The sequence below is a fragment of the Sporothrix brasiliensis genome, assembly GCF_000820605.1.
Source record: "Sporothrix brasiliensis 5110 chromosome Unknown Cont21, whole genome shotgun sequence".
Taxonomy (NCBI): Eukaryota; Fungi; Ascomycota; class Sordariomycetes; order Ophiostomatales; family Ophiostomataceae; genus Sporothrix; species Sporothrix brasiliensis.
In genome coordinates this window covers 426,066-450,173 of record NW_024467140.1, presented here as the reverse complement: position 1 = coordinate 450,173, position 24,108 = coordinate 426,066, and the positions used below count along the sequence as shown (strand labels likewise).

The 24,108-nt window shown below is 59.5% G+C and overlaps 8 protein-coding genes across 8 annotated transcripts; 5 read left to right on the top strand and 3 right to left on the bottom strand.

Moving 5' to 3' along the window:
• Positions 1-215: 215 nt before the first annotated feature.
• Positions 216-640, top strand: SPBR_05400 (small nuclear ribonucleoprotein D3; the record flags this gene model as incomplete). Its single annotated transcript, XM_040763677.1, has 2 exons — positions 216-263; positions 341-640. 2 exons carry the CDS (start codon positions 216-218, stop codon positions 638-640), a joined length of 348 nt encoding a protein of 115 aa, XP_040615179.1.
• A 407-nt stretch (positions 641-1,047) lies between these two features.
• SPBR_04751 (uncharacterized protein) lies at positions 1,048-3,207 on the bottom strand (the record flags this gene model as incomplete). Its single annotated transcript, XM_040763028.1, has 1 exon — positions 1,048-3,207. The coding sequence occupies one exon, from the start codon at positions 3,205-3,207 to the stop codon at positions 1,048-1,050; it is 2,160 nt and encodes a 719-aa protein (XP_040615178.1).
• Positions 3,208-3,749: 542 nt separating this feature from the next.
• SPBR_04628 (uba ts-n domain containing protein) lies at positions 3,750-6,848 on the top strand (the record flags this gene model as incomplete). Its single annotated transcript, XM_040762905.1, has 1 exon — positions 3,750-6,848. The coding sequence occupies one exon, from the start codon at positions 3,750-3,752 to the stop codon at positions 6,846-6,848; it is 3,099 nt and encodes a 1,032-aa protein (XP_040615177.1).
• Positions 6,849-7,175: 327 nt separating this feature from the next.
• Positions 7,176-7,767, bottom strand: SPBR_05339 (ubiquitin-conjugating enzyme E2 G2; the record flags this gene model as incomplete). Its single annotated transcript, XM_040763616.1, has 2 exons — positions 7,176-7,429; positions 7,521-7,767. The coding sequence occupies 2 exons, from the start codon at positions 7,765-7,767 to the stop codon at positions 7,176-7,178; spliced, it is 501 nt and encodes a 166-aa protein (XP_040615176.1).
• A 3,664-nt stretch (positions 7,768-11,431) lies between these two features.
• SPBR_04911 (wsc domain containing protein) lies at positions 11,432-13,077 on the top strand (the record flags this gene model as incomplete). Its single annotated transcript, XM_040763188.1, has 2 exons — positions 11,432-12,263; positions 12,335-13,077. 2 exons carry the CDS (start codon positions 11,432-11,434, stop codon positions 13,075-13,077), a joined length of 1,575 nt encoding a protein of 524 aa, XP_040615175.1.
• A 660-nt stretch (positions 13,078-13,737) lies between these two features.
• SPBR_05443 (uncharacterized protein) lies at positions 13,738-13,962 on the bottom strand (the record flags this gene model as incomplete). Its single annotated transcript, XM_040763718.1, has 1 exon — positions 13,738-13,962. One exon carries the CDS (start codon positions 13,960-13,962, stop codon positions 13,738-13,740), a length of 225 nt encoding a protein of 74 aa, XP_040615174.1.
• A 429-nt stretch (positions 13,963-14,391) lies between these two features.
• SPBR_04568 (uncharacterized protein) lies at positions 14,392-18,435 on the top strand (the record flags this gene model as incomplete). Its single annotated transcript, XM_040762845.1, has 1 exon — positions 14,392-18,435. One exon carries the CDS (start codon positions 14,392-14,394, stop codon positions 18,433-18,435), a length of 4,044 nt encoding a protein of 1,347 aa, XP_040615173.1.
• Positions 18,436-19,343: 908 nt separating this feature from the next.
• SPBR_05036 (chitinase) lies at positions 19,344-20,603 on the top strand (the record flags this gene model as incomplete). The annotated part of the gene is made up of 1 exon (XM_040763313.1): positions 19,344-20,603. One exon carries the CDS (start codon positions 19,344-19,346, stop codon positions 20,601-20,603), a length of 1,260 nt encoding a protein of 419 aa, XP_040615172.1.
• Positions 20,604-24,108: the final 3,505 nt, after the last annotated feature.

The following is a 24,108-nucleotide window of genomic DNA, read 5'->3' as shown; positions in this document are numbered from 1 at the left end:
TCGTTGCGACGAGGCTGTCGATACGTCGGGCCGGATTAACGGTTAGTCCGCAGCCTTCCGCGCAGCGCCTCGAACATTGGCCACTGAAATTTACGCGACAGGCAAACCGCCTAAGCTGCAGAGAGCTCCCCCTCCGTCTCCGACTCCATGACCGACGACTTTATTTCCTCTACAGCAACCCTCCTCGACAACAACGCCCTCCATCCACACACACAATGACGTCCACGATTGGTATTCCAATCAAGCTGCTCAATGAGGCCCAGGTATGTTTGGTCTTGCCTCTCCCGTGTCTCCCCGGCTCGGCTATCCTGTCCCGCAAAACTAACCGTCTTGTCCACAGGGCCACATTGTCACGCTCGAGATCACGTCCGGCCAGACCTACCGCGGCCGCCTGCTGGAAGCCGAGGACAACATGAACGTCCAGCTCAAGGACATTACGGTCACGGCACGCGACGGCCGCGTCTCCCACCTCGAACAAGTCTACATCCGCGGCTCCCACGTCCGCTTCTTTATCGTGCCCGACATGCTCCGCAACGCGCCCATGTTCCGCAGTCGTAATGCGCGCGGTCGGGGTGTTGGTCTGGCGCGTGGCCGTGCAACGGTCAGCCGTGCGCGGGCAGGCGGCCGAGGAGGCCGGTAAGGTGTTTTGGCAGCACGTGAGGTGAGGCGAAGCGGGACGCTGCGGAAAGCACAGCACCGACGGGCTGTACATTCCTTGCTACATGTATATGGGGACTTGTGTTTTTCTTTTTAGCGGGATGTTGAAGCTCTTGCATATTTTGCTGTTATTGTTATTTCACGGCGTTCGACATGATACGGACCAAAACGGAAGGGCTATTTAAAATAAGAAATAAATTTACACACCATCGGGCCACGGCCAGAAAGACGAAAAAAAGGAAAGGATGCATCAGAGTCGTGCATTGTCTAATCCGCAGGATGCGCAATGTAGTTTGCTAAAAGTACAAAAAAAAGAATATGCGACATGAAGAACATCATATGGTACAAAACATAATTAAGAGGTGCGGCGAAAGCCCCTGGCCGTACCGTCTACTTCAACTGGGCGAGCTCTTCCTTGGCCTTCTCAACCAGGGCCCGCGCCTTGCGAAGGTCATTCAGCTGCTGCCGCCGGTCCGCGCCGCCCTGGCCGCCCGACACAGCTGCGTCGCGCGCCTCGTCCAGCGCCGTCGCCACGCTCGCCTCCACGGCCCGCACGGCCTTGCGGCCCTCTTCGCGCACTTCGCCCTCCCAAAACGCCCGTGCCGCCTCCCACTTCTTCTGCATGCGGCCCAGGCTCCACACGAGACCGACGGCAGCGATGGCGCCGGCCTCGTAGGCGCCCGACGACGACAAGTACGTCAGCACAGCCAGAGCGGTCGCCAGGCCGGACGTGCCGGCCGTCTGCAAAACAAGACTCTGTGCGAGCGCCTGCAGCGCAGGGACGGTCTCATCCAGCAAGTAGCGGCGAGTAAAGGCAATGTGCGTCGGCCAGTGCGTCCGGGGGCCCGCTGGGGACGCGAGGAGTTCCACGGCGCCTGCCGTGTTCTCGGTGGGCTCCACTGCGACGACGGGGATTGGGTACTGCCCGATGGCGCCGCTGGTTCCCTTTTCCTCTGACGTGCGCAGTCCCGACAGCCGCACAGCCTCGTCGATGCGCCCGGCCAGAAACACCACATCCTGCTCGGCCTGGGGCAGGAACTGCTGCGCCACCAGGCCCGACGACAGCATCGTCACGTCGTCGGCGCGCCAAAACAGCTTCCACCAGCCTAGCTTGCGCCACCGGCGACCAGAAAAGGCCAGGTCCAGCTGCGTCTGCAGCTCAGCGTGCGCTGACTCGGCCCAGTCGGCGAGGCCGGTGTCGAGCGAGGCGAACGCGCGGGCGACGGGCACCTCGGACTGGGACGTGGTGGACGCGCTGACGAGCTTGGCCTCGGCGGTCTGGATGCTGGCGAGCGCGTTGCGGAGGACGGAGGCGACGAGCTGGCGCACGGGCGGCTTAGTGGTGCCGTCGGGGCGGTGCACGGCGCCGTCGCGCAGCCAGCGGCTCAGTTCGGAGACGCCGCCGCGCACCCAGAGCGTCTCGTACGCCTTGGCGTTGGCGACGCTGGCGCGGAAGAGGGCAATGGCCTCGGAGGATGTGGCAATGTCGAACGTTGTAAATGGAAGGCTGGTCGTGTTTGTGGCCGCAGCTTCAGGTACGGGTAGACGCAGGTTGACAGCACCCTTCATCTCGTCTGGGTAGGCACTGAGCGGTAGGTTGGCCACCGCAGCTGCACCCAGTAGGCCGTCGGCGACGACCAGGGCTTGGTGCACGGGCGTCGTGACGGGTGTGAAGCGCAGGCCGTCCTGCGACGTGGGAATCTCAACCTCCGGCACGAGCACCGTCTCTTCAAACGTCTCCGTAGTGCCTTCGAGCGGGTCAGATGTGGCAGACGCCGGTGGTGTTGGGACGGCGAGCGAGGATTCCATGACGAGGAACTCGAGCTGGTTTCCGTTGAGGACGGGCGAGGAAACCTCCATCTCGGTGAGGCCTTCGTCCTTGTCGAAGCGCACGTTTAGTGTTGATGCAGCTGCCGACGCTGCCGAGCCGTTGGCGCCCTCAGCCGCACCCCGTACGCGCACAATCAATGGCTTCTTTGGGTCGTGGTCGGCAAGCTGGGCCTCCCATGCCTGCTCATCCTGCAACGGGTCGGCAAGGACAAGTCGCAGCAGCTGCTTGGCGGACCTGCCTCCCTGGACCGGGGAGGTCGATGCCGCGCCGGTGAGACCGAGAATGGCAACGCGTACGGACTCCTGGCCGGCAGGCTGCTGCAGACTGCGGATGGCCAGCTGGAGGCGTGATATGTTGAGGAGAGCGCCGGCTTCTTGCTGAAGGGCGCCGAGGGTGTCGGCGAGGTCGGCGCGAATCTGTGCCGAGGTTCGCCTGGAGAGCGGTTCGACGGGCGCTTCTTCCACAGCGGGTACAGGCCCCGCGGCTTCTGCAGCTGATACTGCCGTCGCTGTCGATGCGCCTCGCCGTGCTATTGACTGCTGTCTGCCGGCAAGGCGTGCATGTGCTGCTTGAGGTTGGAATGCTGCGCGTTGTTGAAGCGAGCAGAAGAGACACGCCTGTGATGATCGTGTCGCCGCAGGCCGTGCTAGCCGGACTTGTGCTGTGAAGAGAGAATGGCCAGGACCCAGAAGCGGCCGCGGCCGCAGTCGAGGTGGCATCGTGGCGGCGAATTGGGGCCGTTGCGTGTTATGCTGATGTCGAGAGATGGCGAGGCAAAAGACGAGAGGTGCGAAGCTTTTTTTCCGGGCTGCCGATGTTCAGCGTATCAATTACAGCGCACTACGGCGTAGTTACCGCGTTCAGGCCCCGCCAGAGCTACCGTTTTAGGCGCGGCTTTCCCCGATTTCGCCCAACAATTGTCTCCATGGACATCATGGCCGTCGGTGCAACGGCTGCAACAGCTTCAACAAAAATCCAAAATAAATCGTATCCGGCAATCCCTCTGACACGCTTACCTTCCCATCGTCCGTGACTCTCTTGCACCCCATTTTACACGTTGTGCACAGCTGTCTCCTGGGTGTTGCGCAGACACAAAAGTCACACGTGACATTGCCCCACAGTGGCTTGAGCTATCCCCTGGACACATATTAACACGATGTGCTATGGATGCCCCAAACAACGACCACAGCCAACTTCAGCTCCTTTTATCGTCAACACATCAATGCTCAGCAACCGCATGAGAACCTGTTTTTCGTAGACCATGGACGACCTCTCAGGCCTGGACTGGTCCTCCAGCAGCTCGACGAACAAGCAAAACCCCCCCAAACCGACCCTCGCCGCCCAATCAGCGGCCTTTGGTGCCGCCTCGTCCTACGCATCGCTACGACCAACACCGCCACCCGGCGTGGGCTCGGGTTCGGGCCGCAACACACCCCTATCAAATCTCTCGGCGCAAGGATCCGGAGCATCAGCTGGCGTGGGTGCCCGGCAGCTGCCCTCGGCGGCTCAGAAGCCCGGCCAGGACAGCTTCAGCGGCCTGATCAACTTCGGCGCCAACAAGAACCCGGCGAACCTCAGCTTGCGCGAGCAGCAGGAGCGCCTTGACGCGGAGAAGCGACGCAAAGAGGATGAGAAGCGCAAGCAGACACAGGCCAACTATGGCGACGGGCAGTTCTTTGACATCCTGGGCCGTGGCGGCAGCGGCTCGGCGGGCACGTCGCGCACAGGATCGCCTGCGCTGGCACCACCACCGGCCCCGATCTCGCGGGGTGCCTCTCCTTTAAATGGTGGCAGCAGCGGCGACGATGACCTGTTTGCGGCGTTCAATGCCGACACCAAAGTTGACCAGGCCAGCCACTTTCCACCGCCAGCCGCCAACCCATCGGGCAAGTCGACCCCTACGCCCGCTCTTGACCTCAGCAACCCCAGCGCCTGGGGCAAGCCGCCGATAGCGAGCAACGGCACCGGCACCGGAACCGGCACCGCGACACAAAATACTTTGACGTTGGACGACGACGATCCGTTTGGACTGAATCAGCTGCAGGCACGGACGACTGCCCCACCTCCTGCACCGGCGCCGACTTCGGGCGGGGGTGTCGACGACGACGATGATTTCCTCGGCGATCTGGCCAAACCCGTGGACGAAGTGCGGCGGAAGACGGAGGCACAGCGGTGGCAAGAGGCGCAGCAACAGCGGCGACAGAGAGAGCCAGAGCCGGGCAAGCCTATTGAACCTTCCGACTCCGACTCCGACTCTGACTCAGACGTCGGCGGCGGCGGCGGCGGCTTTACAAAGACGGGCGACCCCAAGTTCGACAACGCCGTAGCACAGCTGGTGGATTACGGGTTTAGTGCCGAGGATGCACAAAGGGGCCTCACTGGGAGCGGGCGGGGCTATGACGTGCAAGCGGCCGTGAACTGGCTGCTGGACGACGCACATCGGCAAGCCAAGGAGAAGGCCGGTGTGAAGCAAGGTGGTGGCCGTGGTGGTGCGGATCAGCTGCGGGCCGAGGAGGGCGCCAGCCGCACTTCGAGCCGCAGTCGGAACCAAGGCGGCCCGGCGTGGATGCGCGACGCCGAGGTGGGTGGCCACTCTGGCACGGGCGACGGCCGGTCGCATGCTGCTTCTGTCGATGGCGACTTTGCCAAGACCGCCGCGGCCATGGGAACAAACTTCCTCAAGACGGCCAACTCCTTGTGGAAGACGGGCCAGAAGCAGCTGCAAAAGGCCGTGCAGGACTTCCAACAAGAGGGTGACCCCACCCAGCCCAAGTGGATGCGGTCTGCGGGCCAGGAGCACATGGGCGCACCACACGATGGGGGCGACGCGCGGCGGCGGCATACTGGGACGGCTGCATCGGCCGCCTCGGCCACCGACGAGGCCATGATGCTCGAGTCGGGCGCACGGCCCGAGCGGAGACAGCACAGCTCACGGCCCCCAGCAGCTGGCGCATCCCTGTCCGAGCAGCCACGGTACCGTAACGAGAGCCCGTCGTCCCGGACACAGTCGCCTGCTGGTGGGTTCGCTTCAGGGCCACCAAGCCGGAACAGCCCTGTTCCTCGTTGGCAGCAGCAGAACGCTAGTGCTTCTGACCCGCGAGCACGGCTCACCAAGCAAGCGGTTGAAGAAGAGAGCGCACAAGTCTACGTCAGCCCTGCTCGGCGACGGAAGGCGGCGACGGCGTCTCCGGCCCCTGAGCCCGCCAGCAAACACGTCGACGCCCCGCCCGAAGGCGACCTGCTGTCCAACTCGACTGCTCTGCCACAACGGCCAGCAGCATCCCAACAACGGCCCGCGGGCACGGGCGCGGGCGCGGGCGCGGGCGCTTCTGGCCGCCCAACGCCGCGCGCCACGCCGAGCCCACGGCCACCCAAGGTCGCGCGCCAGGTGCCGGCCGTCAACTCGTTCGTCCTCCAGGCATCGGCCAAGCACCGTGCCGACGGAGCGGCCCACTTCAAGCGGGGAGACTACGCGGCAGCACATGCATCCTACGCGGCGTCGTTGACCGACATTCCGCCGTCGCACCCGCTGCTGGTGGTGCTGTACTGCAACCGCGCGCTGACGGCACTCAAGACGGGCGAGCCGCGGCAGGCCGCGGCCGACGCCGACTCTGCGCTGGCCGTCATTGGCCCCGGCAAGGGCGAGGGCGAGTCGGTCAGCCTCGAAGACGGCACGGGCGCCACGCGTGACCTGCGCGACCTGTACGGCAAAGCCATGACGCGCAAGGCGGAGGCGCTGGAGCAGATGGAGAAGTGGGGCGAGGCCGGGCAGGTGTGGCAGCAGTGCGTGGAGAGCGGCGTGGGCGGTGCGACGGCGATTGCGGGACGGCAACGGTGCCAGACGGCGCTGGCGCCCAAGCCCAAGCCAACTCACAAAGCGGCGGCAGCCGCTGCCGCCTCTGCTGTGTCGCGGCCGGCACGGCCCAGCGCCAGCAGCGCTCTTGGCGGACTGGCAGGGACGGCCACGCCGACGTCGGCGAGCGGCCGCGACTTTGAGGCGGTGCAGCGGCTGCGGGCGGCCAACGAGGCGGCGGCGCGCGAGGACTCGGAGAAGCTGGGGCTGCTGGACCAGGTGGACGCGCGCGTGGCGGCGTGGCGCGACGGCAAAAAGGACAATCTGCGGGCCCTGCTGGGCAGTCTGGAGCGGGTGCTGTGGGAGGGCAGCGGGTGGAAGCCGGTGGGCCTGCACGAGCTGGTGATGCCGAACAAGGTCAAGATTATCTACATGCGGGCGATTGGCAAGACGCACCCGGACAAGTTGCCGCAGGACGCGTCGACGGAGATTCGGATGATTGCGGGGACGGTGTTTGCGACGCTCAACGAGGCCTGGGACAAGTTCAAGGCGGACAACAAGATGTAACAAGATGTCGGGGGAGCGGTGGAGTTGGGACTTTTTTGACGAGCGACATTATGAATTACATGCATGGTTATGGATTCACGGTTTAAGAGAAGATGGAGATGGATTTTTATATTTATTTATTTATTGGAAAGACAAGAAAAAACAAATTACCCGAACACCGAAAAATAAAGACAGACCCTTTCGCTATGCCAAGAAATGTAGCCGTACGCCGTGCGCCTTCCGAGTTGACCGGGTATGGGAGCGGAATGGGTTGTGATGTGCGACGGATATGATGCGACGATGCTTGCAAGACTTCGCTCCACGGTCGCCGCGGCTGGCTCTCAGAGCTCAGAGCCCCAGCATCGACAGCACGTTCGCCCGCACCTTTGCATTGTACTCCTCCCGCCGCTCGCGCCACATCTTGGCGGCCTCGACGTTGGCAGGGCTCTCGTCGTTGGGTTCGGCCAGCATGCTCATAACGCTAATCAGAATCTTCTCGACGCTCTGGACGGGCGACCAGCGCTCGGAGGCTTGCTCGTAGTGGTTGGGGTCGTCGCCGGGCGGGTGCAGAATGGAGATACACACAAGACCGGAGGGATAGACTGGGGGTAAGGGAGCGTCAGCAGAGAGTAACCACTCCCTCGGAGGTAGTTGAAGGTAGTTGTGAAAGGGGGGGGGGGGGGGGGTTCGTACCATTTGGATGCCACACTTCGCAGCCGACAAAGCGCATGGTGGGCGGGACGAGCGGGTAGTCCTTGGGAAACTTGAGCTCGGCCGGGTAGACGCCGCCCTCAAAGGGCGTCCCCTCGGGCCCCTGGATGACGGCCTCCCAGAGCAGCATGTCGTCCTCGGAGACGGGGCCGGCGGTGATGCCTTCAGGAGGGCCATTGGTCAGGGACCGGTACTCCTGGAGCAGGCGGCGGTGGGCGGTGGACGACATGGTGGGCGTGGGACGTGTAGAAGGCAAATGCTCGACTGCGCTCGGTTGTGTCGCAGGTCAAAGGCCGACCGGACGTACTGTTGTGGGTTCGGTGAGGTCGACCGTTGGGTAGCTCGACTTTGGATGTGGATGTTCGGAACAGGTGGACTCAACCCCTCGGACCGGAGCGGTCACGTGTCGATCTACGTCATGTCAGGTACGGCAACTTTGATGTATGCGGAGGTACTTTAAAGTACACTGGCTATTGCGAGTTTGCATAACTGGAGACGAAAATTTAAATGAAAATTAGTGAAACAAGGAGACCATAAAAGAGGATTCGGTGCATCGTATTCATAACTGATTCAGACATACACTTTTTTAAGAAATATTAGACAGGCTGGACACCCAGACCTGTACGAAATAGTACAAAGGTACCTATTAATACGGCGCACAGCACTGAGATTCAGGTACATTGCCCCTAACGCAGCTTTGACAGGCACACAGGCACACCCGCCTGCTAATGCGCATCATCCCGTCTCTTGACACTTTATTTATGTTTGCATCCCCGGCCCAAGGCGTTTCTGCTCGCCACGGAAACCAGGCCGCGCTTCATTTGACAGACACAAGCTTCCCTCAGTTTTGCCTTTTGACTTTTTCAGCCGGTAGATCAGCCGAGCCGTGCCAGCCACCGAATTTATACATTCGATTTTAGCTTTCTATTCTCTTGCGTGTTTTGTTTTGTTTTGTTTTCTTTTTCCCCTTTTGCGATGCCTTTTTCGTCTTTTCTCTGCATGTATCTGTCTGTCTCGTCCCGCGTCGAAATCTGCAAGGCACGGCGCGTGCTGCAGAGTGCGGCGTGCCGTCTCAACCTTCGTGCTGCCGCCGGTGAACAACTGCACTGCACTTCTCGACGTGGATTGGGCAGACACAGATCAAAGTGGCGTGCCTCAGCCAAGGGTCAAAAGTCTTCCACGAAGACACAGAAGGCCTGTCTTTCTTTCATGACAGTCTTTTGACAACCCGCCGACTGCGCAAAGAGTGCCAACTGCACAGCATCGATCCCGAAACGTGTTTCAGGCTAGGGGTCGTGCTGGCACAAAACCAGCCAACGAGAGGAGAGACAGGCGTCACAGAGGGCCAATGAGATGGGCCCAAGGCACAAGGGACAGGGGTATGGCTGGCCAGTTGATGCAGGCCCCCCTTTGATCGCTTGGGACTTCTTGGAAGTTCTTGGGACTCTTGGGGGCAATCTCATCGAACTTGGCCCTTTTGTCGCATTCTTGCTGTCTTTTCATCGCCAACCTGACGGAGTTCCTTGGTTCTTTAGCTTCTTTTTACTTGGTTTTTGGGCAACCTCACCTCCCCTTGCTCTGCGTCTGTCCACTCACCGAACAAGGGATACCTGAGCAGCGTCGTCTATTCTGCCTCCAACAGGGTACTCTGAACTGCGGCGTAAAAACTGCGTACGATGTACACAACCGACAATCCCCTCCACTCTCTGGAATGTGGCAGAACGCCCCTCCCGCTGTCATTACGTCGGCGGCCGTAAGCTTCGTGAATGCTGGGCTTGCCTTGTGCCTCTCGGCCAGCTGGGCAGATTATCTACAGTTCTGTCGAGTAGACCCTTCATGTGTGACAGGCCCTTGGCACCGCCGTCTGTTTCACGCGTCAGGCTAGAAAAAAACCTGGTGGTGACCCCAGGAGCGAGGGAATTTCAACGGGGAAACATGCGTTGTCTTTCTATTCCTTCTTTATGCTCACTTCGTTTCCCGTCTACACGACCTTGACAAACGTGACTCAGGAGCAGTGACGACGGACAGGGACAGCGAATGAAGCCGAACTGGGAGATTGGTCCTTCTGTCGTGCAAGGTTGGACAAACCACGCTCGCCAACGGGATGTGAGAGACACGCATGAGATGGGATGTCAGCACCGTGGCTCGTCCGATGTGTTTCTTTCCGTGTTCCTCTCAGAGACATTCTATCTGACGGTTTGCGAGTCTCTGACAACAATACGCGAGGAGGGTCAAGGATCAAATGGGAGGCATCGTGAGGCTTGACGGTCTTTCTCTCGTCAAACGGCCTGCATTCTTCGCCCACGGCTCCTTCGCTCATCTCTTTGCCTTTTTGCCTTTTCATCCGCAAAGTTCGGCCCGCCCTGGCTACTGGGAACCCTGGAACCACTTGTAAATCTAGGATCGATCTTCTGCGGCTCGAGGTGAAGGACAGGGCGAAGTCCGTCGATCCACCTTTTTAACAAGAGGAATCCGTCGATCCTGAGCTCCTATTTAGGGAGAGAAAAGAGAGTGAAAGACGAGACGACAAAGCGCGTTTCTGCCAGCGCACTTTGTTTTCTATGTCGTTGCCGTCGCCATCCAAATAGAGTTTCTTCCGGCACTTGTATCGTATTTCACGTCCTCTTTCGCCCTACCCCGGGATCGAGCATGAAATCTGCAACCTCACGATGGAGGCGCACAGACCGTCCACGATACAAAAAAAGGAACAAGAGACAAAAGACAACAGGCAAAAGCCACAAAGTGCGCAACCCAAAGTCTGAGCAAAGAATAGAGTTGCGAGCCGCAACGAGTCCAAAGCATTGCAAAGCTCAGCCACCAGATCTCTCCATCACCCACCCACAGACCTTCTCTTCCTTTCTCTTGATCCCTCGCTCGTGTTGTCCCAGGGGACACACCCCTGTCCCTCTCTGTACCCTAACCAGCCCCTGACAGGCACTAACCACTAACACGACACACGCAACCCCTTGGCTCTCTGTTCCTTAATCTATTGCTTGTGTGAGGTGAAGCCAGCCAGCGCTTGACCCACGCTTGACTCTTGCCTTTTATCCCCTCGTCTCTCCCCGTTCCCACGATAGGACGAGCGTCTGTGTTGCGTCAGTCATTGCACCGAACTGAGTGTCCCCGTCGGGGATCTGTAAGACTCGTGGTGTAGCGTGTAAATGGATGCAAAATATTCTGTAGTGGCGTTGCGGTTGTCAGTTGCTTCCAGAGTGTGTGTGTCTTGTCTCTCCACACTCCCCCCAGTCTCTCCCGTTTCGTCTGCGGTCCTGAGGTCCTCCCTTTCTCGTTTGCTTCCTTGTCACCACCCTCGTTGTCGTCCGTTCCCTTTTGTTCTTGACCTCCGCCTTCTTTTTTCTCTCTTTGAAGCCTTTCCTTCTGCACCCTTTGCCCACCCTCTTTTCGTCTTCTTCGCCGCGTGCACTCGCTCGCTGGTTGATGCTTTTTTTTGATACTGCCCTTGACATCTCAACATCTTCACTTCGACTTCCACTCTTTTTTTTTGGTATTCTCGGACGCTCATTGTCAGCAGCGACTGTACGACGTGCCGCCTTCATACTGTCCTCCCGCTCATTGTCTGCTTCGTCGTGTCGATCGCATTCGTTTTTTACCGCATCGTCTTTCACTTGATTCTCTCCTTTCAGCTCTACAACGCGATATCGACTATCGCCAATCTACGACTTCAGATAAAGTGTATCCCCATTTGGCAGGAACCTCTACCTTCTCGATCAGGAAGCTACAATCTTCGCGGCCCCGTCACGACGGCATCGTACCTTCCACGGCTGTCCGACTGTTCGACTGTACTTTCCTTATACGGAAATTCGAAACTCGCCTTCCAAAAACATCACCAGTTCGATCCAGGACCTCCTTTTTTTCTCCCAACGATACCGACAATGGTCAGCCCACGGGTCTCGATTCTCGTGGCTGCGGCCATCACGCCGGCCCTGGCCTTTTGGCGCATGGAGTGCCGCGGCGTGGCCGGCAACGCCCGCATCGACCCCCTCATATCCCCCGGTGGGCCGTCCTCACACCTGCACGCCATCATGGGCTCCGGTGGCTTCGGCGAGTCCGCCACGTATGCCGACATCACGGCCAGCGACTGCACGTCGTGCCTGGTGACCGAGGACAAGTCGTCGTACTGGCACCCGGCCCTGTACTTCCTGGACACGACCACCCACCAGTACGAGCTCGTCGAGCAGGTCGGCGGCACGCTCGCCTACTACCTGCTCAACACGGGCAACGGCAACAACAACATCACCGCCTTTCCCAAGGACTTCCGCATGATTGCCGGCGACAACCAACGCCGCGCCTTCACGGCCGGCAACGTCGAGATGGCCGACCCGCCCAAGTCCAACTGGGCGGCGCTCAACCAGACGAGCCAGGACAAGCTCGCCCAGCGCGCCCTCGGCTTCAACTGCCTCGACTACAGCACCTCGCCCGAGGCGTCGCTGTACCGCCATTTCTTCCCCGACAAGAAGTTCTTGGACACCAACTGCCCCGACGGCATCCGCTTTGAGCTCATGTTCCCGTCGTGCTGGAACGGCAAGGACGTGGACTCGGCCAACCACCGGTCGCACGTGGCCTACCCGGACCTGGTGATGGCGGGCGACTGCCCCGACGACTTCCCCGTGCGACTGCCGAGTCTGTTTTACGAGACCATCTGGAACACGGCGGCCTACATTGGCCGCACCGGCCAGTTTGTCATTTCCAACGGCGATGTGCAAGGTAAGCAAGCAGCCTTGTATAGCCCTTGTATACCAACTCCGATCCCACGTCCACCGCCCCTAACAGTCTAGGCTTTTCGTACCATGGCGACTTCATGACCGGCTGGGACGTCGCTTTCCTCCAGGAAGCCGTCAACACCTGCACGAATCCCTCGGGCGAGATCTCGGACTGCCCGCTGTTCACCATCCAGTCCCTGTCCGACGCCCAGGCCTGCAAGATCAAGATTCCCGACAATGTGGCCAGCGACAACACCGCCGGCCCCGCCGCTAGCCTGCCGGGCAACGTCGCGCCGTTTGGCAACTTCATGGACGTCACCATGCTCAACACATACGACCCCGCGCTGTCGTTCCAGCCTACGTCGACGCTGGGCCTCGACGGTGGTTTCGGGGCGGGCAGCGTCGTGGCCCAGGCGGCTAACCCCACAGGCGCCGCTGCCGGTGCGCCAGTGCCCTCGTCGCCACCTAATGCGGCCGCAACCACAGCCGTCAACGCGCAGGTCGCGGCCAACATCCACTCGGACCACGTGCTTGCCTCGTCGCCTGCGCCCCCGCCGCCCTCGCCCTCGCCCTCGACGCCCAGCAGTGTGACGGCCCCGCCGCCCAGCACGCTGAGCAGCGACACACACACCAACGTGGTCAGCACGCAGTACATTACCAATGGCAACATGGTGACCGAGATTCTGTGGGAGGAGACGGTTGTCTATGTCACAGAGGACCCGGAGACGGTGGTGACGACAGTCACGACGACGCCGGCCGCTGCGGTGAAGCCGCGCGTCCACAACCACATGCGCCGCCACCGAAAGCACCGGTGGTAGTTGGCGGGTGTCGTGGAGTACGGGCAGCAAAAAAAGCTGAGGCGGTTTGCTGTTGGAGTCGAATTTGTGGTCGACAGGTCGACATTGTTTTTATCATTTCTCCTTTTCTTTCTTTTCTTGGTTTATATTTCGCAATCTTTCGCCGCTGTGCGTTCGCTTCTCGTCCCTCCTTCCATCTAGTTTTGGTACTCTGGTACTTTGGTTACCGTTTTACCTCTCTTACTTTTATCTTATGTCTTTGAACTCCTCTGTCGTCTCATCATTTGTATTGATGTTTGTTTGTCATTGCATGGTTTTGTCATTGCATGGTATCGCAGATGCCGTTGTCGACCGGGGTGGAGGAAATAGGGCGTTGCTTGTACGAGATACCATACTTTTTCCAATTTTGAATTGTTTTGAATATTTTTGGATATTTTCGACTTTGCTCAGTTGCTTCCTTCGTTGATTCAAAGAGCACACCATTATCTGACGTGGACCACAGGCTTGCCTAGCAGAGATGATCCGACCGTGTTGCGAAATTGCCGTCTACCGTTCGCCCATTCCACGAGGATGACAGCACCAAAACAGTGCATTTAGTTGTGTCCAACTCAAATTGCGCTATCCTCACTGCATCGCGACTTACACCGAAAGTGGCAATTTTGGCAACCCCAATCGCAAATGTCATCTGTCACGACCAGCATCGCCCAGCTCCCTCGGGCACAAAAAATCGGGACGAACTGAGAGCTCATGGAATGTCATATGGCCCCACAGCAGCACAAAGTCGTCGAACCCATCTCCCGAAGGTCCGTTGTCTGCCACTGCGCAAGGTTGGAATGCCGTCCCTTTGTCGTCCCCAACAACACATTCCAGCGTATGTTTGGCTGTCAAGGCGGCAAAGCCGGCCATGTCGTCTCAACGAAGTCGTTATCTAATGCCAATTCTCATAGTTTTTGTTTGCCCGATGGCCCAGCCAGCCGTTCTTTTTTTATGTTTTTTTTGTCTTTTTCCTTCCTCATCCCTTTCGCCCATCGTCGACAATCGCATCGCCAACTTGTCCCGAGCAAAACGCATCCATTTTGCAGTCGACCTCGCCATCGACCTCGCCATCGACTTCGACACCAACATCGTCACCGACGCCGACCTCGCCAATACAGCCATCGGACCACCTCATCCACCGCCTTTCAAACACCATTCGCCGGCATGTTCTGAGGCACTTCACTCGTTTTTGTTCTCTTTCTTTCTGTTTTGTTTTCTGCCATCTGATCTTCCGATCAACAGTCCTCTCGTTTCACTTGTTCTTCGTTTGTAATTCACATTGTCACACAACACTTCACCATGCCCACATTGCTCGCGAGAAATGGTGCCGGCACGGCCGGAGCTATCAGTGGTGGTCCCGTCATCAGTCTCGGGGTCATCATTGCCATCGTGATCATCGGGACCGGAATCGTGGCAGTGGCCAGCGGTCTGCTGTGCACATGGGCTGCCCGGCGGAAGCGTCATAAGCGCCGCCAGTCCCGCCGCATGGAAGAGGAGGAGGCCCGCAAGAAGCAGATGATGACCGTCACCATGATGCGGGACAGCGACGAGGACGGCCGACCGGCAGATGGCCAGCCGGTGGCCGGCGACGCCGCAGCCACGGCGGCGGCGGCGGCAGCTGCCAACTATTTCCGCCCAGGCGGCGCGCCCGTCTCGGACTGTGCCTCGAGCACGTGCTGCTCGCTGGCTTCCACGCGCGACTCGTTCTCGACCATGGACGGGGACTTTGAGGGCGCCGGCTTGGTCTGGTGGTGGATGTGGCGCTGGCGGCGCTTCTGGCACAACCAGCGCCGCTGGGTCCGCCGCCAGAGGCAGCGGGTCCCGGCCGTCCTGGGCCGCACGGGCAGCAACAGCAGCGGCGGCTCGCAGGGCGGCGGCAACGAGATCAAGCTCCAGAGCCAGCGCAACCACTGCCTGCACAACCACGGCCACCACGGCCACCACCACCATCGTCGGGGTACGGCTGACGGTTCGCCGCGGAAGCTGCGTCGACGCCGGCCCGAGACATCCATTATTGCCTCGACCAACTCGCTCTTCTTCCCCAGTTTCGCGGGCGAGAACGACAACAACGGCAATGCCATTGCCAGCAACGCCGCCAGCGGCGAGATTGGTCTGCGCGAGCCGCCGCCGACGTTCTCCGTCATCCGCGCCAACTCGTTCCCGCAGCGCCCGCCACCGCCCTCGGAGCAGCAGCGTCTGCTCGCGCCAAGCAACCAGCCGCCGTCCAACATGTCCGGCCACAACGGCCCCTGGTTTGCAAACAACGTCAGCGGAAGCGGCAGCCCCAACCGGTCCTCCATGCCCAACATGCCGCCGCGCCCGCAGAACCCCCGCTACCGCCCGCAACAGCCGCCCAACCCGAACCAGCAGCGTCAGCAGCAGCACCAGCAGGGTCCGTCTCTGCAGCCGCCGCCGCCCATCTCGACCCGGACTCTGCCTCGCCCGCCGCAGCCTGCCCTGATCATCCCACGCCAGCCGGAGACGTACATTCCGCCCGGTGTTCCCTTCCATCCCAGCATGCCCGCGCAGCAGCAGCACCAGATGATGGTCATGATGATGCAGCAGCAGCAGGTACAGCTCCAGCAGCAGATCCGTCAACAGCACATGCAGCAGCAGCAACAAAACCGTCTGTCTCGTTCCGGCAGCAAACACGCGTCCCAGCCAAACTATGCGACGGAGGCCGCCCTGACCGAGATTCTGCGCTCTACGGAGCAGCGTCTGGAGCAGCTGCAGGGCCAGCAGCAGCTCGGCAACCTGGGCTCTCTAAAGCGCGCATCGATGACTGGACCGGCCAAGACGACAGACACCGCTGTAGCGACTGCGATGTCGACTGCGACGGCGACGTCGACTGCTGCGGCTGACGCCGATAATGAGTCGATCAAGCGTGCCTCGCAGACCTCGGGCTCAGACGCCGACAGCATGGTGGCCGCGCGCAAAACCTCGCGGGATGGCGAGCATGGCAAGGACGCCCGCGACAGCAGCCCCATCCTGGACGCCATTCCCACGGCCCTGTCCAGCCCCAGCAAGAGCCCCAACAAGAACCGCGTCGCCGCCGGCACACTCACCCAGGCGGCAGGCGGCAGCAGCAGCGTCATGGCACACCCCATGATGCTTCCAGCTCCCGCTGTGCACCTGCCCGCCCCAACCCCATCCAATCTCTCCAACTCGTCTCCCGAGACGCGTTCGCCGTCTTCCGCGTACTCGTCCGCGGCCTCGTCTCGCTCGTCGCTCTCGACCGTCTACAGTGTCGACGAGCGGTCTGACAAGGGCACCGTGGCGAGCAGGGCCACGTCCAAGGGCGGCGTGCGTATTGCCAACAACGGTGACGACGACGGCGACGACGACAATGACACCCGGAACGACCACATCCTGGCCGGCCTGGGCATCACGTTGACGGCCGACAGCCAGCTGTTCGCGGCCGAGAAGGATCTGGAGCGCGTTCAGGTGTCCCATGCCGTCGTGCCTGGCAGCACTGACGACACCACGCTGGTCCCGGCGGCTCTGTCGACGCCCAAGTCCCGGGCATCGCGTGGTATGTCTGTGACGGCCGCGGCTGCTCCTGATCTGCCACCACGGTCACCCAAGCGGTCGGCCGGCACCATAAAGAAGGCCAACGGCATCATGATCCCGCACAGCTCGAGCGGCAACAACCTTGGCAGCATGATGAGCGCCAACACCAACACCAACTCCCGCAACGGCGCCAACCAGGGCCGCAGCCGCCACCGCCGCAACGGCAGCGTTTGGCAGCAGGCACCGTCCCCGCAGCAGGCGCAGCAGTCCGGTTACAATATGATGCACAGCAACAGCCTGCGTTTCACCTTTGGCGGACCGCACAATATGAACGGCGCCAACAGCGACAACGATGACGGGCCAGCCACGGCCTCGCAGGTTGTGCACCGGATGGCGACGAGCCCCAGCAAGCGTAGTGCGAATAACGGCACCAGCACAAGCAGCAACAACAGCAATGCCTCCGCTGCCGACCCCAGCGACGAAAAGACGCCATCATCTGCCGTCAGCATTATACCGCCGTCGTCGCCCACCGCCTGGCGCAAGTCCGCCGACCGCTCGCTGCTGCAGAGCTCGCCGACCCTGGCGCCCGAGGACGAGCACTCGCTCGTGCCCCGCCATGCGAACCCGCGCACCAGCTGGGGCAGTGGTGGCCCACCGCCCAACCCGCCCCGGCACCGCCGCCGCTCGCTCAACGAGCGCATCGAGGCGCTGCAGGCCATCGAGAGCGAGGAAGCCCAGTTCCGCCGCGCCGTGCGGCCCCTGCCACGGCCGCCGTCGTTTGGCAGCCTGAGCAACCTGACCGCACTCAATGCCCTGAGCCAGCAGATGGCGCAGAACCCGCACGGCTCGTACAGCTTGCAGACGTCGAAAGGTTCGCAGAAGAACCATAACAGCGGCAGTAATAACAATAACAACAACAACAACATGACCGTCATTTCTGCCGCCGCCGAGCTGCGCCGCATGAACAGCACCGCCTACAGCGAGGCTTCCAGCTGTTACAGCAACGCCACCTCGGCCATCGGCCGCTCGCCCGCTTTGGGCAGCCTGCCCTCGTCGGCTGTGCACATCGCCACGACCGCCTCAGCCATGGGTCTGACCCAGCCGCGCCGCGTCGCGCGCCGCCGCAACAGCAGTGCCGGCGAGTCCGCCAGTGGCATGGCCAACCGCAGCAGCGCCGTGGGCAGCCGGCAGTACCTGGCGCTCGGCAAGAAGCGGCTGTCGCAGGTGCCGAGCCACAGCGGTGGCGGCTACGACAAGGAGAACCGTGATGCCGTGTCGAAGCGCAGCTCGGCTCCGCCGGCTGCGTCGTCGTTTTCCTCCTCCTCCTCCTCGTCGTCGTCGTCGTCGTCGTCGTCATCGTCTGGAACCGGCGGCGTCTCCTCGCGCCCTCCGCCCCAGCGCACACGTTCGGCCCGCTCCATAACCACGACCGGCACGGTCCTGCGCCGCGTCGACGAGAACCCGGCATCGGGCTCGACGACGCCGTCGTCGGGCACCCCCAACAAGACCGGCGGCGCCCTCACGCCCTCGGCCACCGCAGGCTCCAACCTCGGCGTCGTCGCCGCCAACAACGCCAACGCCAATCCTTCGACGCCCAAGGCCAACACAGGCCGTCCGCTGCGCAAGTCGCCGAGCCGCTCGACCCAGGTCGGCACCGCGGCGCTGCCGGCAAACGGCAGCCCTGTGAGCAAGCTGCGGGCCCGGTCGGCCATGGGCCCGAGTACGCCGCCGAGCGTGCGGAGCATGCGGCAGCAGGCAGCAGGGAGCCGGGACAGCCTGGGCCTGTACGACCAGGACGGCTTCCTGCTGAGCTCGCCGGCACGCAAGGCGTAGGGTGAGATGTGAAGAGGAGAGGCAAAAGAGGACGCAACATAATGGGCGTAATACGGAGGAGGGAGCATTGTGTTGGAAACCATATTGTCCTTGGACAATGCGCATTCTTTTTCTTTATATCTATCTTACTGCATCCAATCATTTCGTTTTGGTTCATGTTTGGAATACTTGTTTCCTCTTACTCTCATTCTTTCTCTTATATATTTCATACTTTTATATTTCCTTTCGTCTATATTACTACGCACGGGGTCTTACCCTTTCATAGGTGTTTTCTTTCTTTATAGTGCAGCTTTGAATATTATCTTCATATTCCCCGTCCACTACTTAAAAAAGAATGGGATTCATATTTGCACGGAAGAGTACGTTATTCATATGACCGTATATTCCATACCCTGATGTGGTTGGTCTGCCAATTGTAAATTGTCGTTGTTGGCAATTTTATTTTATTATTGTTATTATTTTCATTACTTGTTTCTTTTATTCTTCCTTTTTTTTATTACGTATCGAACTACTCGTATATTTATTTTCATTGTATATTCCCAGCAAGGTATCGTAGTAACGGCGTTTATTTTATGTTCATGCTTCGTTTCACGTCGAGTTTAAAACGAAAAGTACCTGTGCTTACTATTCCTCGTGCGCTCCCGCCACTACTAAATCCGCAACAATAGCACTGTCAACTGCGTCTTCCTTGTCACACGGGCGCCTCTCAAATCACTTGCACTCACCCACCTTCCACTTCAAAAACGCGATACAGAGCTCGCCTAGCAGAGAACGCGGTTCGATCTGGGGTCGTGCGCCGCTCGCTGCGTCTCTCTGCGCACCATCGTTGCGCAATCGTACCACCCTCCACTTTTGCCCCTCATTCCCGTGTTTCGCGGCCACCCTTTTATCCCCCCCCCCCTCTTACAATGGCTCCTCTTCCGCCGCCGCCCAAGGTCGTCGTCTACCACCAGACACACCATACCCGCGACGGGCAGCGGCCCATTTCCATTTTGCCACTGCTCGGCCGCGACGATGGCGCCGGCTCTGGCCGACCCTCGGCTACGCACATTGTCGTCGCCGCCGTGCACATCAATGGTGCCGACGGCAACAAGCCGATTACGCTCAACGACCACGCGCCGGACCACGCGCGGTTTGACGTGCTGTGGAGCGAGGTGGCGGCGGCGCAGGCGCGCGGGGTGCGGGTGCTGGCGCTGCTGGGGGGCGCGGCCAAGGGGTCGTACGAGCGGCTGGACGTGGGGCGGGAGGGGGTGTCCCGGCAGTCGTTTGAGACACACTACGCCCTGCTGCATGGCCTCCTTCGGCGGCGCCGGCTTGACGGCGTGGACCTGGACGTCGAAGAGCCCATGTCGCTGCCGGGCATTGTTCATCTGATTGACCGGCTGCGCGCCGACTTTGGCCCGGCTTTCCTGTTGACGATGGCGCCCGTTGCGGCGGCACTGCTGCGGCCGTACGATCCGCGCTGCAACCTCAGCGGGTTCTCGTACGCCGACCTGGAGCGCCAACGGGGCCACGAGATTGCGTGGTACCATGCACAGTTCTACTGCGGCTGGGGTGATGCGAGCCAGCCGCACATGTATGCGACCATGGTCGGCCTGGGTCCGCCCGGTAGTGGACTGGGTGGTGCAGGCGGGCCAGCGGGCCTCCCGCCTCAAGCTCACCTTCCGGGCCCGATTGTGTGGCCGGCGCATCGCGTGGTTATGGGCCTCGTGACGAACCCGGCCAACGGCCCCGGGTTTGTGCCGCTGGACACGTCGGCGGAGGTCATGATGCAGCTGCAGGCAGCGACATCGGCTGCGGCGGTGGCGTTTCCAGGCGTGCCGGGCATCCGTGGCGGTTCCTTTGCGGGCGTGTCGGGCTGGGAGTACTTCAACTCGATGCCGGGCGGTGAAGAGCGGCCATGGGAGTGGGCCGAGTGGATGTCGGCGATCCTGGGGACGAATGTGGAGGCAGACGGGCTGCCTGGCAATATGCAGACAGTGACGCCAGTGGGCGCAGCAAGCACGAAGGCACCAAGCACAGAGGCGAATATAGACGCTGGAGCAGCGACGGCAACGTCCAAGACGGCATCGGCAGCATCATGGGAAGCCGATCCCGATAGTGAGGGTGGACCGGATGCACCGGTTCCTGGGGCATTCGAATACACGACCGACACCGAGGAGTCCTGATTTGCAAACGCCAATAGGAAATGACGCGCAGGGGAAAGACAGGATGGAGACATGGTGGAACACTCTATTGGGACAAAAAGAGATCCTGCTGGGGTCACATTAGGATGTCGTCTGCTCATGTACCCAGTCAGCAGTTTTACCGTGAAACGTACCTGACTCCTTGGAGTCCCATCTTACCTGCTCAGATTCACCTTTGGTTTCCGTGTGCGATCCTTCTGCGCCCCTGTAACGATCCTTCTACCACACATAGGAGACAGGATCCGACTCTCCCTCGGGTTGCCTTATCCCAGCATTGTGCCGAACAGCGCAGACAGTATCCACAATCTGTATCTGTACCAGTTGCTCAGACCTCACAGGCTGACACCATCTCCACAAGGCTGAACAAGCAGCAGCCCTCGACGTCTCGAGTGCAACACCTGTCCAATAGGAGGCACAGGTGTGGACAGGGCCACCCCTCCTGCTCAAAACCACTGTTGCGAGGAGCGCGATCCTGATCCTGCAGTCACACGCACAGCCGTAGGTTCCGTCCTCTGCCTGCTTCCTTGCGACAGGTACTTCTGCGGGTGGACACAAGTAGAGGAGATTCTGTATAGGGCTTAGCCGGGGTATGCAGATCGTATTTGCATCCCATATCGTTCGCCTACGACCGGCCCACCATGCTTGACTATACACGAGGCTCGGATCTGGACGGGTTGGCGTGGCAAGATGCGAGGGGCAGAATGTCTTGGTGCTGCCTCAAATACGCGACTTAACGTTTATTGTGTTCTTTCCAATATGTATTCCGCTGTGTCTTGTGGGCAACTAAAGATTTGAAACGGGGTTCTCAGGATCTTAATTTAGAAGCCAATGTTGGATTGGTCCGAGACAGTCGGAAGGGCCACGGCCATGACGTATCTCGTCGTATGCCAGCCACACACATATTGTCGTCGAGTTGGCCCAGCTGAACGGTCAATGACTGGCCGACCGGCTAGGCCGGCCAAACCAGCAAACAAAAAAGATGTCGTCTGACCGGTTCTTGAAATAGAGCTGTTCCTAGCGAGTGATACAACTGGAATACGTTGTTGCAACAAAAGTTTATTTTAGCCATATGGCGTAATTGGCGCAGCGTACCTCATATCTCTTCCTCCTTTTTGGGGGATGGGAGAGGGGCTTCTGCATCCGGCCTGTGTTGTCCCTTGAACTCTGGATCGCAGAGAACAGATATGGCTGAAGGAAGCGCCATACAAGGGCCGAGGCGTGCGGACAGGCGGTAGTCAAGGCGTTGAACAGATTTAGAAACGGTCCTTGTGATGTCGATGAGTGAAAGTGGACTGTAAACCGTTTCACCCGATGCTGTGGAACGCCAAGGATCTAGTGTCGGAGGATCAGAGGAACCTCTTGGGAAGCCACTCGCAGCACAAAGACGAGACAGTTGCGGCCGGCATCGACATCGACTTGGCTGAGAAGAACCATTTAAGCCCGATCTATTTGCTTGCGAGGGACATGAAGAAAGTTGGCCACGATGTAGCGCGGCGCAGGGTTCTTGTTGGAGCAAGGCTCAGCCGCCTACCAAGCCACACTTGTTGGCAGAGTAAGTCAGCTTTGCTCTTCGCGGGATGCAAGCCAATATGGGCAGTTGGCGCATCAAATCGGATACATGAACTCATACGTCGCCCTCTCTGTGTCGTTCTCTTAGGAAACTTTGTCTGCGCCGGTGATTTCCTTTTTGTTCCACATCCTCGCAGGTCTCAGCATCAAAAGTTGCTCTGAGGAAAGGTTGTTCAACCTGCTGTGCCCAAAATGGGATGTGTCGGATCATCACCGTAGCTTGTCGTGGCCGATAATTTCCGCGGCTTCACACCACGTTTCCGGACCTGCGCGGGTTTTGTTCCTAGTCCTGCTGTTCGCAGATCGTGGGTTGCTTGGTTGTCCACACAGGCGTGCTTCTATTGTCTGTGGTCAGCATATGGCAAAGCCGAGGCCTTTCTTTCTGCGTCACAATGGTAGCGCAAGGGCAAATCCGGGCCAGAAAGGGCGTCAAGTGGACAAGGAAGGACTGGGATAATGAAAAAGTAAGAACAAGGCACACAAAAATAAACAATGGTAGAGTTCGAGGGAAGCCTGAAGAAAGATAGCGGCACGGCCGGGAGTGGATGGTTTCTATCTGGGGACACGAAGGAACCAGGGTTGGATTGGGGGCCGGAGGAAGGCTACCAGAGTCAGACGGCCCGGCGAAAAGGTCGCCAGATTGGTCAACAACAGGCGAGACCTCACAGCGCCTTGCACTTGACTGCAATATGACGTAGCTGCTTTTTTGCGTGCAGGTGAGATAGTGTGACACAGCCCTGTGCTCTCTCACACGATCCATTCGGCACGAAGTTGCGCCTTTCGCTGGCCATAAAGAGTATCAGCGCCGAAGAGGCAGACGCGTTACAAGGCGAAATTGAGAGGCGAAGTCGTCGAAATACGTTGTAAGAAGAGCGACCAATTCAACGTTACGAAATGGACGTACAAAAGACGGGATGAAGCGAGAATGCTCAGATGAAACGGCGAGAGGGACAGGAGATTGGTGGCTCGCAGCTCGTTTCGTCGTTCAGGGTGTGTCGTGCAAATGGGATGGGCGACGTTGAGAGTTGGTGGTATTGGTGAGAATAGATTCGACGTTTGGGTCGATAAACAAAAGGACAGACAAAAAAGGGGGAAGACGAACAAGGAATTGGCCGACATTTGCCTACAACGGTCGTAGCTGCCGTTAGTGGCGTGTAGTTGGTCTCTCTTACCTCGCCCGTGACGCTAAAAAAGAAATAAAAAAGACACGGCATGGTGCAAATAGGAAAGAGGCACGGGACTCAAGCGCGCAAAGCTGAGACGAGGGACGAATTCAGGGAAGGTACGTGTATGTCAGAAATAAAAACAGAAAGAGTCATCCAGGCCGCATGGCACCAATACACCTTATCGAGGCGCCCACGAAGCGTGGCTTGGGCGAGGACAGCTTCTGTGGTAGACGGTTGATACTACTATTTGTGTTCACGTCCTTTACGACCAAACGTGCGCCCCCACTGGCAGCTTGCTGCAGCTGACCCAGAATGGCCGAGACATCCTCGCAGAGAAAAGGTACTTTGGCCTTGATGCGAGGTACAAAGTAGCTCGACTGCAGCTCCTGCTGAATCTGGACGAAAGTCGCACCGTGAATGATGTTCCTGCATTTTGTCCCCTGCCTAACGGTCGTTCTTCGAGACCAACAAGGCAAGAACTACGCGATGCTGGTACTTCCAGCCATCGCCTTTTTTCTCCAAGTTGACCTCTACGTTAGGTGGCATGTAAGGACTTCGGTCCAGCGGATGGTGTTTGGAAGTGGTGTGGGAATATTGGCCAATCGTGGATGTCTGTTTTGAATAAAACAAATGCTCCGTACAAGCCGTAAGTTGTTTTGGCCCTACCACGGTGTTCCGCTACAATGCCGGGAGCGCGGCTCCTTCTCTTTGATAGAGTATAAGTCGACGGTATATTTAGTAGGTGCCCGCAC